The sequence below is a fragment of the Cricetulus griseus genome, chromosome 4 (assembly GCF_003668045.3).
Source record: "Cricetulus griseus strain 17A/GY chromosome 4, alternate assembly CriGri-PICRH-1.0, whole genome shotgun sequence".
NCBI lineage: Eukaryota > Metazoa > Chordata > Mammalia > Rodentia > Cricetidae > Cricetulus > Cricetulus griseus.
In genome coordinates this window covers 194,503,274-194,518,837 of record NC_048597.1, presented here as the reverse complement: position 1 = coordinate 194,518,837, position 15,564 = coordinate 194,503,274, and the positions used below count along the sequence as shown (strand labels likewise).

At 40.1% G+C, this 15,564-nt stretch overlaps 1 protein-coding gene across 6 annotated transcripts in view; it reads right to left on the bottom strand.

Annotated features, from left to right (window-relative positions):
• Positions 1–5,838: 5,838 nt before the first annotated feature.
• Bckdhb (branched chain keto acid dehydrogenase E1 subunit beta) overlaps positions 5,839–15,564 on the bottom strand; it is a 177,793-nt gene continuing 168,067 nt past the window's right edge. For 2 of the 6 annotated variants that reach the window (XM_027411030.2, XM_027411034.2), the window contains exons 10-12: positions 13,139–13,231; positions 11,379–11,527; positions 9,541–9,812 (exon numbers count right to left, since the gene is read on the bottom strand). In XM_027411030.2, the coding sequence (XP_027266831.1) occupies positions 11,387–11,527; positions 13,139–13,231 (234 nt within the window). In that variant the 3' untranslated portion in view covers positions 9,541–9,812; positions 11,379–11,386. Of the gene's footprint in view, positions 6,738–8,031; positions 8,447–9,540; positions 9,813–11,378; positions 11,528–13,115; positions 13,232–15,564 lie in introns of those variants that run through there. The other 4 variants (XM_027411032.2, XM_027411031.2, XM_027411033.2 and 1 more) reach the window with 4 other exon arrangements.

The window sequence follows — 15,564 nt, the reverse complement described above, 5'->3', positions numbered from 1 at the left end:
AATTCTTTTCTTGGATTTTCCTTTCTGAGTCTATCTAGCAGAGCTCTTGTGGGTACATGTATGCATATGAGAGAGAGTAGGAGTAAGGAAACGGTTGTATTTTATTTCTTGTTTTTGAAGTAATCACATAGAAAACAAAAAGATGCCCTGGTGCTGATGTCCACTGAGAGTTCCTTTGAAGAACAGCAAAGCTATGGAATGGTAACTTTGGCAATGTTGTGTACAGTATATATCGGGAGGTACTTCGCTCTGTGAGTAACATAAACACTAACAATGGAATTACGTCTTCGTGTGGAATTGCTCATGATATGTACCCTAGCACAGCTGCTGTGCTCTTGTGACTCCTTTACAAGGAAAATCATAAGTAATAATCACTGTAATCACAAGAAATAGTAGTTCCAATCATAATATACATATAATTTTGAACCCTGATTTTTTCCACTTAAAGATACATAATGACCTTGGTTTCCATGTTTCCATATAATTTTCATAATCATTACTTGCAAATTCTGCATTGTATCTAACCATGTGACTACACCATGAATCACAGATCACCACTGTTCCAGTTTTCTCCTAGGCAGTTTCCCCATTATCTATATGAGATTTTACTGTGTACAAAACATGAAATAACCTGAATAGGCTTTCAGGTTCTTTCCTTATGGGAGTATGCTAAGTTGGGTCTTAGTTTGCTGTAGGACCACGCTGGCCTCTAGGATGGTGAAGTTACTTCTCAGAGGAAAGGGAGCCGGAACATTATGCTGAGCCCTGTAACAGTATCTGTGCCTCAGACAGAGACAGAGGTTCTGATATAATAATTGACAAGCTACTTGATGGTCATGACATACAACTCTATGAGTCAATAGAGGTGAGATTTAGGGGTAACAGTAGCTCACTGTTTGAGAGCCAACTGTCTCCACGGGAAAATAATTGATTCTTCTGTTCTGGAGAGATCCGAAAACCCACTGAGAACTAGTGTCAATCAAGCTCATCCTGTAAGCAGTTTGGAGGGCTGCTTCAGGCACAGCTACAGTGGTCCTTGTGGCAGGAGTGACATGAGGTATCTGCCCCTGCAGCTTCAAACTGTATATTTCTGCAGGCTGTCGGAACCAGAGGGAAGTATGAACTCTGTGCGTGTTCTCAGGCGCCAGGGTTTGAAATTCCCCCAAATAACTGTGGAAAAACCCTTGAGGAATTAGCCAGCTTTGGGGACAGATCTCACTGGGGACAAACTCGTGAAGCTAGCTAGCTGTCAGGACAGAATTTTTTTAAGTACTACTTATTTCTAGCAATCGGGTCTTAACTTCTTACTGGGTAAAGGAGGGCTGGGAAGATAAATCGTACTGTATAAGTTTTAGACTAGGTGCTAGGAACACAGAAACTTCATTGTTCTCTAACTTTTTAAAATCTTCATGTAAAAAAATAAAGAAACTGCGGTGAGAATAAACACTCCGTTCAGACAAAGGAGGGTGAATCGGGGCTTACACAAAGTTTATTAAAAATGTCATGCTAAACTGGCAACATCAACATTCTTTGTAAAACAAAATTTCCTAGGTCTGTGTTTGAATTCTCTGGTTAAGGTTAGTGACAGTGCTAAGAGCTCATGACTTCGGTGAGGAACATCATGGTAACAAGTCACCAATCAACAAGGTCTCCAGAGGACAGCTGCTGTGGAGCTACACTTGGGGGCGGGGTGGAGATGACAGTATGCAGTATTCAAGCTCACTCTGAGTTCACTTATTTTATGGCTAAGACTTTCAGCATTAACACAGTATCTGCAGCTAATTTGTGTGTCACAGATACAAAAAGAAAATTTAAGCACAAGACCAAACTAATCCCAACAGTGAAGGATTTCCTCAAATGTACATTATTGAAAACACGTGGGCTTCACTCTTCGGTTTCAATGTGTGCTGAATTACTGGGATGGTTGAATCAGGATGCTCTTGGTTGCAAGCTGCAGAAGCCCAACTTGAATGAAGGTAATGACGACTTATTACAAAGACCTTGAAGTGAACACTCAGAAAATGTAAGCATGGAACTCGGGAGGGTGACCCTAGCAGAAAGAAGCCAGCCTGGAGTGTGACAGCTGTCCCCTTACCCTGTCCCTCTCCTTCACAACAGTACAGGTTTCACCCCAAGGCAACTTATGGAAGAAGGGGTTTATTTGGCTTATGGTTCCAGGGTCAGGAAATGAAGGCATGGTGGCAGAAGCAGGAAGCTGAGAGCTCACACCTCCAACCACAAGCAGGAAGCAGAGAGTGCAAACTAGAAATGGCTTGTCTTTAAACTCTCAAGTCTTTCTCCAACAAAGCCACACCTCCTTGGCCTCCACACACAGCATTACCAACTGGGAACCAAGTGCTCAAAGGCCTAAAATAATGGGGGACATCTTATTCCAGCCACCACAAGCCTCTTACCAGAACAGTTTTGAATGAGCACTATATTCTATTTTGTCCACATATGTACGCACTTTTAACACACACTGTTGTCTCAGAGCCCTTTAACAAATACATTTCTAAATCTATCTGACAAAACAGACCTGAAACATAGAGACACAGTGCCCATCTCCTGGCGATTTCCAAGGCAGCATCTCTGAGGGGCTGAAGGAGACTATGGCTCCGCAGCAGATGGAATCTGGTGCCACACTGTTGAGATAACCTAAACACGTGCTGTTCACGGTATTAATGTCACATCGGATCTCTATCGTTTCTGTTCCAATAATAAGTTATGGCTCAAAGCATTTATAAATTTAGAGTCAGCAAAGACGGTGAGGCCACATGTGCATGGGCTGTTCTGGGTCCTGGTGCCTTTGCTTTTTGAGAGCTATGTGGACACAGTTGTTTATTGCCTAGACCACCAAAAAATATCATGCAAATTACCTTTAGGCTTTGCATATGAGGTACACATGAAATATAAATGAACACTGTGTTTCAACTTGTGTTCTCTGCCCTAAGATATCTCCTATTTCAAAGCTTTAAAATCCTAAGCTCTTAGGGTCTCAGCCTTCCAAAATGAGAAACCAAGAGCCTCATTATTCTGATGGAATCAATGGCAAAAGAAACGATGTTAAAACATGATCTTGAACTGGGACATTAAGTACAGCAAATGAAGTGCTACTTGGGAGCAGGCTTGCATTTCGACTCCTATTCAGCCAGGAACACAACCTGGCATCGTTCTAGGCTATTCTAGGCTCTGTGGAACCACCAGCAGCAAGGTCAAACTGCCCTTCTGGAACCCATAAAACTCCTGGGTCTGGAGGAAAAGGACAAATTCAACAGTAAGAAAAAGTAAGTGTGTGTGTGTGTGTGTGTGTGTGTGTGTGTGTGTGTGTGTGTGTAGGTCAGAGGTCAAACTTGGATTTTATTCCTCAGGAGTTTGACACAAGTTCAGTAGGCTAGTTTGGCAGGCAGATGAACCTGGGCAACCCATCTCCTCCACAGTGAAATTCCACCCTATGCCACCATGCCAGACTTCAGTTTTACAAAGATTTCGAATCCCCTTGCTTACACAGAAAGCATGATATAAAGTGAGCTGTCCCCTGCCCCAACCCCAAGAAAACAGTCCTGAAATAATTATTTTCTTTGTAGTATAGTCACTGACTCTGATGAGAGCTATTAGAACAAGAAGACCTCCATTAAGGAATTAAAAGATTTTCAGCAAACCAAGGCCCTGGTAAGTCATTTAATTTAAGCAGTAAGATATGGATACAAACTTGTCTGGCAATGCTAGGAGCCAAAACTATTCAATTTTGTAAAAGTATTCCCTGACTGCTAAAGAAAGAACCCAAGCAGTGTAAGTATCCATAGCCATTATGGAGTCCATAGATGCACATACCATGATTATACTAAAATAACTTGACGATCATAGGGTAAAAAAGAATATGAAAAAAGTTATGGGGAAAATTGACTTTATGTTCCTCATTGGAGTTTCCTACTTTTAGTTTTCTTTCTCTTTGTTCTTTCTTACTCTTTATTTTTGCAGTCTTATAACCTGTTTTCTATGTGAAAAATTTCAAGCCTATGAATTTACTGCCCCCAAACCTCAGTGACCCATCTGTGAGCTTACACTCTAAAGATCTGGTAACTGCTTTCCTTTCCACTAAGCTGGATGCAGTACTATTTCCAAGAAGCTGGAACCTTTGCTATTAATTAGGGATGTAGTGAGAAAATGTGGTGCTTTTTCACATGTTTTCCTTTGGGAAGGGTACTGTACTGTTATTTGTCGTGGGATGTGATTAAATGCTTTAATTGCCACACCCACTCCAAAGGCTCTGCAGTCTATGTGAAGACACACAATCTTAAATATACAGTCACCCCCCACCCTTTTACTTATCTAACTGTAACTGGTGGTCAAAGTTTTCTTCTGTCCATATCTTGAGGATTTATGTCTGTCTTACTTTATTAATGTTACCCTTTTAGAATATAAAGGACTTAACTGGTGTGTTCCTTATGTCAATAATAAAAATATATTTTCCTTTCTCTACTATCTTGATTATTATGAATTTTGTTGAAATATTTCACCTTACTAGTATTTTATGTTTTCCATGCTTAAATGTGTGTGTGTGTGTGTGTGTGTGTGTGTGTGTGTGTGTGTGTGTGTGTGAGTGTGTGTGTGTGTGTGTGTGTACCCATTCCTGTGTGCTCAAGCATGTGGGGGTGAGGTCAACATGGGGTAGCTTCCCTCTCCTCTCTCCCTCATGTTTTGAGACAGTGTCTCACTGAAGCTGGAGCTCTCTGAGATTCAGTTAGGTTGGTTGGTCAGGCAGCCTCCTCTGTCTGTCTCCTCAGTGCTGGTTTTTAAGGTTCACACCAGCACACACCCATACTTTTACATGGGTACAAGGATCAAACTCAGACCTTCATGCTTGCTGGCAAGCACATCACCAGCAGGGACATCACCCCAGCATTCAACATTCTAGCCTTTCTACATCAACTTTCTTGAAGACTTTACAAGATAAGCAGTGTTTAGGTGGGTTTTGGTTCTTAACCCAACCTAAATTCTTCCTGATTAACCAGGTCTATCCTATTCCATCCGTGGTCTGATTATTTTCTTTGTCCTTTCTTTACCCCCCCATCCCCCATCCCTTTTTTCTCCATGTGCTTTGTTTTTCTTGATTTTTATCCTGGTTGTGTTTTCTTCTAGAGGCTGTTGCTCTGTTAACTTTGCATTTTAAACTGTAACCCAGTGCCTGATAGTTGTGTAGCTCAAGTCCTGGGACAACAAGAAGAAATATCTACTCACCGCAGAGAGGGAACCAACAGACCAAAGTAACGATACTGCTAATGTCTAGTTTAGTGAACAAATTTGTTTTACTGGGTTACTTACAGAGTATGGGTGAGGGGTTATGTACAGAAACAGAAATAACACAGAAATAGCTGCATCACCAGCCACCCTAGCTTGGGTGACAGTTCATAAAAGCTAGAAACCTAGAGCACACTGTGCAAACTGCAGATGTCTTAGAGAGTGACTTTTCTAAGTATTTCAGGTGGCTTGAGCCTCTTTCCAGGCTTGAGTTTCTTCTAGGTAACTTGGATAGTCTGAGAGTATTTCTCAATAGTCCTTACTATTTATATATGCTTGGGGAGAGAGGAGCCAATGAATCTGGTCAGTTTCAGGGACTCCTGAAGCCTTTGGATTATGTATGTCCTGAGTGTAATATACTTTCCTGCAGGATGGACTGTTTAACCTCTACATGGAATAGCCTTTGTCTTAACAAGCTTCCCTCCAACATGAACAGTTTTATTCCCAAAGAAACTGCTACCCAACACTGGCCATACCCACTATAAATTTATGGGAAATTAATAAAGCATAAAGTATGCAATGATGTGGAAAATACATATATTGGTTTCAATTATATTTGTGATTGTTTTTATTTCATTGAAAATGTTTTTTTTTCACACAATATATTCTAATTATGGTGTCCCCTCCTGCAGTTCCTTCCAGTTCCTCCCCAATTCCCCAGATATACTCCCTTTAGGGATCTCATTAGAAAATTGACATCTAAGTGACAATAATAAAATATAAGATAAAACAAAACAAAACCCAATTAGAATAGAACAAAACAGAAGGAAAAGGGCCAAAGAACAAGCATAAGAAACACACAGACACAGACACACAAATGTTCATATATACAGGAATCCCATAGAAACACAAAACTGGAAGCCATAATATATATGTGAAGAATCTGTAAGGATTATAAAAGGAAAAAAATCCTGACACAACAATATAAGGCAAAGAACCTCCAAAGGGGTTGAGTTAGTTTTCTGTTGGCATCTACCGCTGGGCGAGGGGCCTACCCTTAAGAGTAGTTTGTTTCCCTGCTGCAACTCCCTTATAGAATACTAATTGTCTCATTTGCAAGTAGTTGTCAATTGGAGATAACTTCTGGGTTAGGGCTGGGGGCTTGTGTCCACTTCTTTTGGCTCAAGGACCCCATCTGGAACAGACCCATGCTGACTCTGTGCATGCTGCCACAGTCTCTGAGAGTTCATATGTGCATCAATCCTGCTGTATAGAGAAGGCCTTGTTTCCCTGGTGCCCTTCATCCATGCTCCATCTTACATTCTTTCAGCCATCTCTTCCACAGGGTTCCCTGAGCCCTGAGGAGAGGGATTTGACGGAAACATCCTGTTTAGGACTGAGAGTTCTGATGTCTCTCGCTGTCTGCTGTGAATCTCTGTATTTGTTCCCATCTGCTGCTGGAGGAAGCATCTCTGATGAAGACTGGGCAAGACACTGATCTATGAATATAGCAGAATGCCATTAGGAGTCATTTTATTGCTAGGTTACTTTAGTCAAACAGTGGTATTTGGTTTTCCCCTAGGTTCCTGGCCTAATGTACACAGATCTGTTCACATAGGTTATCTATCAGTTTTGTAAAGCACTTATAATTTCTAATTTTTTGAGATTATAATTACATCATTTCTCCCTTCCCTTGCCTTCCTCTAAACTCTCTCATATACCCCTCCTTACTCTCTTTCAAAATCATGGCCTCTCGTGTGTGTGTGTGTGTGTGTGTGTGTGTGTGTGTGTGTGTGTGTGTGTGCATGTGTACATGCATACACATGCATGCACACATTTGTCAGTTGGAACTGGGCTCCATATCCACAACTCTACATGTTGATTGCATGTAGTATTATCTTACACTAATCTTCATCTGTTACAAAGAGAAGTTTCTTTGATGAGGGGTAATGACTATGCTTATCTCTGGGTAATTGAACGAATATTTAGAATATTGAGAATGTAGTTCTGAAGTATGTTTAGTAAAGTGGCAGCTGTAGGTTCTCCAAGATCATGACTTCACTAGCCATGGGTAGCTGGCTAGGTTTCTAGTACCCAGCGTGATTTCCCTCTTGTTGAGCAGTTCTTAAGTCTAATTGGAGAGCTACTGGTTACTGTCAAGGTATGTGTGCCACTACTACACCCTTGGGGTTATTGTCCCATGATGGTTGTTGTGGATCATAGAATAAAACTGTTGGTTGCTTTTCTTCTTTGGAAGCTTACATGGTACCTTCTAGTTCCATACAAACTAGTCCTCAGGAAAGAGGCTTTCATGTCAGTTCTAGCTGAGAGGCCTCTGGGCCCACTGTCTGAAATGCATGGTGTCTTCAGCAATAGGATATTATATTTCAAAGAGACTAGAGCAATTGGAACTATGGTTGTTGTGGATCATAGAATAAGACTGTTGGTTGCTTTTCTTCTTTGGAAGCTTACATGGTACCTTCAAGTTCCATTCAAACTAGTCCTCAGGAAAGAGGCTTTCATGTCAGTTCTAGCTGAGAGGCCTCTGGGCCCACTGTCTGAAATACACGGTGTCTTCAGCAATAGGATATTATATTTCAAAGAGACTAGAGCAATTGGAACTATGGGGAGTTAAATTAGCATATATATCCATGCTGTTACAGGGAACAGACTTATGCCGAAGATTAGATTGGCATTTACCTAATACCCCATGTGCTATTTTGACACTATTTTCCATATGAGTACAACATACATTTGTTTGATGAAAAAAGAATTTGCAATTACACAGATGTGTTTGTTTTGAGCTTCATATTGGATATTATCTGTAAACCGTCTTGGAAAGGGGTTATTTACTGCTAGGGCCTGCAGGGCCAATTAGAGATGGTGTTCTCAGATGCCACACTTGGTGCACAAATTGTCCCCAGACTCATCCTGTACTTTCCATTTGTAAAATAAAATTAAAGCAATTAACTCTTAAGTAGCTAAGGGAAAATTATCAAGATACCAATGAGTAAAAAATTAGTATTAATAGACACAGTAGCAACATGACTATTAAAGAAATTCATATAATCCTAAGTAACATCAACTGAAGACAAGTTCAACTAGAGACATTGTGTTCTCATAGGATGTCCTTGGGCAACATGTGGTTGATTGTGGCACGTATCTTGTTCTGCTGGACCAGGCCAGTAGATGAGGCCTTCTCTTGAGCCTGCAGGAGAATAAAGAGCAAAGCCAAGGTCTAGACAGAGTTCTGGCGTCTTAAACCCAGAATGTCCTGTTCAGCAAGCCAACTGGACTTGCTCTTTTCCAAACTGTGGCCAACAACCTGCATCTTTTCCCATCTTATCTGCACAGAGCTTTCTATTTTTGACCCAAAGACAGGGCTCTGTTTTCACCCATAACAAACTGCCAGCCCACTGCACAGAACCTGTGGTAAAGGGCCTTCACTCTGCCTCCAAGTTAGGGACACTCTACCAGTTACCTTCTGTAGCCTTCTCCAGTTATTGGCAAAAATAACTAGGGTGAAGCCTTTACAATTACAGTTCTAAAGAAAAATATGTATATGTAATTATAAGGAAATGTCCATTTTTCTAAGTGTTTATGGACAAAGTGAAACAGAAGAATACAGTTCACCACTTTTGCATGGACCTTTCTGCCAGAACCTAAAAGAGGAAGTCATTTGGGACCATAGGAGGGGAGAGAGTCAAACTGCTCAATTTCCAAGAGTAGGCCTGGGCGATGGCTCTGTGGGAAATTCCTAAGGCTGTTTTCAGATCTTCTAGAACTATGATGAGGGGCAGAGAAGGCAAAATGAAGCCCTTCCAGTAACCCCAGGAAAGGCTCCACTTGGAAGAAGCCATCACTGTTTGCTAATATTTTTCTTTTATCTACACAGAAATAGAAACAGAAATACAGTCTGTTTTGCAAAGTCTTAGGGGGGAAAAAACACCTACAATTGCAGCTAGAGCTTAACAATTTTATAGTAAACAGGATCACATTACCCACCTCCCCGAGGAAGAAAGGATAGTAACAGGGATGATCCAAACCCAGTAGTCTAGAGGAACCAGGACCACTCATAAACTTGCTGAACCAAGAGGCAGGGATGGAGAAGAAAGATTCCAAAAGTTTGCCAACCCCCAAACCATCTTAACCATAAAGAATTAAACCAAATACAATAAAGTGGAAAAGTCAGCATTTCTAGAATAAATATTTTACTAGAACTCAAATTCAGTTAGCAAGTTAACAACCCATTATTCTGCAGTGAGAATCTTTTTTTACCAACTGAAGAAGACACACACAATGTGAAGGCGATGTGAGTTTGCTTTATTGAATACAACACCACCCAATACTTATAGTTATGAAACAATCATAAGGCCACCACCCACGGTGCACTTTAAACTGTTACTCAACCCCCAATCCACTTATATTAACACAATAAGTAATTCGCAGCTCATCAGCCAATATCCATGATAGTTCATTTCATAAAATGATATGTAAGAAGAAAGAAGTCTAAGGAAATATAAAAAAAAATTCAGAAAAATATTTCCATATCTAGTCATAATCTTCCAGATTTTCTGTAAAAGAAACCAGTAACAATAATAAGCATTCTTAGTTCCAAGTACACTTAATTTCTTTAATAGCATATTTAACTTTCTACACAGAAAAGCTATTTTATTCTTTTATCACATTGTTGGTATAGGCTAACCTACTTTGCTTACATTTAGAATAAAATGCACAACCAAATTTAAAGCCAACAAAAATTATTTTCATGTATTTTAAAACTAGAAGTAAGCCATCTTGCCACAGTTCCTTGACCCTCCAGCACCAGAGAGACTCCTCCAGAGAGGAGGAAGATCTCCAAAGAGCCTAAGGGACACTGACCACAGGAACCCACTACTTTCACAGGCAGTAAGAGGCATCAGAAATACAGTCTTTGGACCTGCAGGACTGTGTGGCCAACAACCCTTAAATGACACCTGTAACAATAGTCTCAAAACACAGTCATGAAACTGTGGGGATTGTGGGGATATAGTGACAAAAGGGGGGGGGACATTATTTACATAAGTGCTTTCTCTGGTCTTCTGTAAGCTAGCTCTGCAACCGACTAATGGAATTTAAGAACTGCATCATTCTGTATTGTAACAGGAAAAGGCGTTGCCACCATGCTGGATTTATTTTCCTTTTATCTTCTAAAAATCTTGGTTCCTCTAAATGCATTATTATTACTTTCTGGAAAACTAAGATATTAAAATATAAAGCCTCTAATCTCATATCCTCATTTTGGAACACACTAAAAGCAGGGTGTCAGTGTTGGCAACTTCTATATTGAAAACCAAATAATTCTTAACAATATCCTTTTTTTTCCCCCTAGAACAGCACTGCTGACAGGCTTGATAAGTTCAACTTAGAAAACACTATGAATAAACAATCTCTCATCCAATATTTATAAGACATTCACAAGCTGGGTGTGGTGGCACATGCCTGTGAATCCAGCACTTGGGAGGCAGAGGCAGGATGATAGTAGACTTAAGGCCAGCCTGAGCTAGAATTAAATCTCATTTCAAAACCAAACAAAGGAGCCCTCCCTCCTACCAATTAAAACATTCACTTGTCATAAAAGGTCCTGGAAATAGCAGCAATGCTGGGGTTTTGGTCTTTTGTTTTGTTTATTCCTTAGTAGAAATCTGTCTATACCAAATAGGTTTTCTCTTAAAAGAATGTTTTCTGGATAACATAAATATAAATGTCTGAATGTCATTTAAAATATTCCAAACAACTAGCGCCTGAGTCAGGGATCTGTGAGAGGTCCCTTTCAAGCAACCGAAATTATGCTTCTACACGGGCAATTTTAAAAAGCTGGAACCATACAATATGAAGGGGAAAGCTGGGACAAGAGTAGAAGAGAGTGTATTTGATTATTTAATACCAGCACACTGGGTACCGTCTATAAATCTTAATACTATCGACACATTTCTATTGGGTATAAATATGCTAGCAGAAACTTGAGCATTTTTATGAAGTAAATACTTATTCTGAATGTTACTGTTTATCAGAATACAAGACACGGGTGGGAGCTGATCCTAGGTAACAGGACGAAAATAAAGACCATTTGCACACATCTACAAGTGGGTAACACCTACCTCTGTGGTCAATAGTTGATCATCTTCCGTAGGGCATCGTAGCACTTCCATTTGTCTGGGATATAAAACGGCTCAAAAATGTGAGGAAACGGGGTGTCATATCCACACACTCTTGATATTGGAGCCTCTAAGTTCAAGAAACATTCTTCCTACAGAGAAAGATCAAAAATGGGTGACTTTAACATGTTTCCATTCACAGAGATAAAACATTTCCACTCAAAATAAATCGACCATCTAAAACACAATTACAGCTGTGGAGATCAAAATGTCTAAGTATATTGTTACTTAAAAGCAGGTATGCGTAGCATGTTGGCATAATCCAAACTTTCCTTGAAATGCTTTTGCATACACATGTGCTGCTTGCTACAGCCACACATATCTATCACCAGCACCAAAGTAGGATCATATCAATCATACTCCAATGAGTGCAAATGGAAAGCAAGGCAATACAGCAAATTCTCATAGCACTGAACCCTACTACTTGCCATTAGTGATGATGCATGATTTCTCATGTTTCCTTTATTTTTGCTTAAATTTACAAAATGGCTTGTGTATTGCTTTCATGAGTTCATGTCTGGGATTCCGCTGTGCACCTGTCTACCAAGGTACTTGACTGTCCTCATTACTCTCTTAACCAGGCCTCTGAAGATGCTGCTGGCCCGTGACTACTTACAGCCCAAGTTCACTGCATGACTGGAATGTGCTGACCTGTCAGGTGTTACCTTTGAGACTCCTCCTTTGACTATAATTTCTCAATTGCACACACATGTGACAGACTGACTTCTGCCCTGAGCTCCCAAGCATGGCCCATGGCAGTAGCCAGCTTCTTTGTCTGGGATAGACCATAAACTCCATAAGGGCAGACATCTAGTTCAAAAACAAAATCTAAATTTCAGTAGAACAAATAGTATACAAAATTATTCTTAGGCAAAACTGTTATACAAGTTTTTTTTTAATCGAATTTAAATAAAACTTTAAAGGTAAATGATAGAAGACGTAACAAAACTACTATGAAGAAAATATCATTAACTTTACTAATCGTCATTATCTGAAATAAAACCCTTGGATTTGAATTAAAATATTCACAGTCTTGCTTCCCATAGGATCAGCTGAATTCTAAATATTCTTACATGTCACAGTGTTTCTAAATTATCATTTGAACAAATATTTCATATGAAAATACCATGATACCATATTTAATCTGTATCCATCATGGAAACTATTATCATCAGTTTAAGTGTAATGGAGACAGAAAAGCATGCAAACCAGGTAAGTAAACTTCAGAGAAAGCCAGCTGGACAGCTACAGATCTCCCCGTGATCGAATTAGCCACAATGACTTGCAGTATCAAATGCCAATCCAGAGTTACACTTCCCAGCAACAGGAATCTCCACGAACAACCCAGGAATTTCACCACAGAAGCTTACACAGCCATTGAAGAGATTCACTGATAACAACAAACCAGGACAACAAACAGGGTGGACAGTCCTCCACTGTCTGCAGGAAATTTTTAAGAGGTTTAGAGACCCAGTTTGGGATGTTTTCTTTAGAGGACTCCGGCTGTTTCCCTATCTTCCTTGAAAACTGCATTCTTTGTGATCAACTTAGCTGCAGACACAGCATGGGTACAGGAAATGGAAGACAACCATGTCTCTAAGTACCTTTGATTTTACCGGTGTTATAACCAGTGATTTGGAAAGCCAACCTCCCTCAAAGTCACCTGGCAGTGAAACTAACCTCACTCCGTTTGGTATACCTACAACAGCAAACTTGATTGTTGTCAAACAGCACTGCTCCTGACTCAAGAATGTGAGCTTGGCTTTTTCCAGGAAGTCATCTATTACATGTTTGCACTAGCACAGAAAAAAAAAAAAAAAATCCACAACCTAGTCATACTTGAACTATACACAGTATACACACACAGTGTTACCCTCTGAGGCTAGGAACAGCAAGGAGAGAAAAAATTTCACTTTGTATTTTATAAGATCTATGTCAGGCTTTATGAAACAACACTGGGTTTGTTATCAAGTGACAATGAAAAAAAGAGTAACGCATCTTTCTGTCTGAATTAAAGTCCCTATTTCAGATTTCAGCAATTTATGATTATATGCATAGCTTTTCCTCACCTCAGAAGCCATGACTATAAATTAAATAAGATAGAATTAGATGATTATATGCATAAAGCTTCATTCTACAAATCATGGATGAGAGCTCAAGGATGTTGAATGGAATACTACAAATGGGGCTTTCTGTGTAATTGCATGTGCCCTAGAGAGGTGATCCAGTTTGGAATTCTAATGCTTTTGCTAAATTAAAGACATTAACCAAGAGCCTTTAGTTATTTCTTCCACAAACTTCAAGTGGAACATATTGTAAAGCAATTGGAAATAAGATATCCTGATCAATCAAGCAGCTGTACTGGTGCCCAATCAACTGGTTAATATGCAAATTACTTATACAACTACACTCCTTTAAAGCCCATCGAAACAGCACAGCCTTGCTCATCACCAGACTTTTCTTTCTTTTTTCTTTTTTCTTTTTTTCCCCATTTTTTAATTTGTATTAGAAACAATATTGTTTTACATGTCAATTCCAATTCCCTCTCCCTCCCCTCCTCCCCTGGCCCCCCCAAGTAACACACTACCTATCCCATACCCTTTCTGCTCCCCAGGGAGGGTGAGGCCTTCCACAGGGGGTCTTCTGAGTCTGTCATATCGTTTGGGATAGGGCCTAGGCCCATCCCGAGTGTCTAGGCTTAGGGAGTATCCCTATATGTGAAATAGGCTCCCAAAGTCCATTCCTATGCTATGGATAAGTACTAATCTACTACAAGGGGCCCCTGACACCCACTGGAGCAGTCCCATGCTGGTTTCCCAGCTATTAGTCTGGGGACCAAGAGCTCTCCCTTGTTCAAGTCAGCTGTTTCTGTGGTCACCTGACTTTTCATAAAGGTGTACACACATACCAAGACACACACACACACACACACACACACACACACACACACACACACACACACACACACGAGGAAAAGAAATGCCTGAATCTCATTGTCAGAAATACAGGCAAATGTATGCAACTAATCCTTCAAAACATCTCTCTCCATTGTAACCACACAGATACCATGATGTGTGCTAAACTTTCAGGACAATCTAAGTAATTTATTTGTCCATTGGCTACTTAAGTAAAATCATTTGTTTTTGTTTTACTTTACTCTAGTTTACTTTGGTTTTCATTCTTCTGAGCCAGGGTCTCACTGGGAAGCCCAGTCTGACCTTGAACTCACTGTATAGACCAGGCTAACCTTGAACTCTTGCCAATTCGACTGTGTCAGCCCCAAGTGCTGAGATTACAGGTATGAGATGCATGCCCGGCTTAAGCAACACATATTTAAGATTGTATTTGCTGACATTCAATTCAGAAAAAGTACATAGAATGAGGAATTAAGTAATGGCCTAGCCCTCAGGGCTGTAAAGGAGATTATTTGCAAGCACATTCCCAGTTGTTTACATAGTAGCCATCTGGAGTGCTCTGCACACCACACAGCCAGGAAGGGATGCAAACACCATAAAATAATTCCAAATCACTAAAATCATGGACTCCGGTAAAATATATCTTCATTTGCCCAATTCCTATAGTGTAAAATACACATTCATTTCCTTGTTTTGTTTTTTGGAAAACAAGTATCATGACATCAGAAGTGACAGAGATTCTTCAAATTTTTAAGCAGATAAGAGAAAATAATTATTTAAGTTCATAGAGTTGGATCCATTATAGTTGAAGATGAAGAAAGTACTACCGAGGTTTCAGCTATCCCGCATTTATGTCTGTTTTGCTAGATGTGACTGCAATTACTTGAGTGTGTCCCCTAAAAGGCATTGGCATCTTCCTTACTTCCTATGTCAGTGACATTTGGACACAGAAACTGGAAGCAGACTAGGGTTAGATGAAGTCATGAAGATAACTCCATCATGGCCCCCACGTGACAGCAGCAGTGGCTTTGGGAAAAGAAGAGAGACTGAACTAAACATAGCACTTTTGCCAGGTCTAGCCATGCTATTCTCTAAGATGCTAAGTCATAATACGACCCGCAGCAGATGCCAAAACAATGCAATTAGACTTTCCAGCCTCCAGAAACAAGAGCCACTTCATCTATTCCTATAAATTCATCAGTCTCGGGTATTTT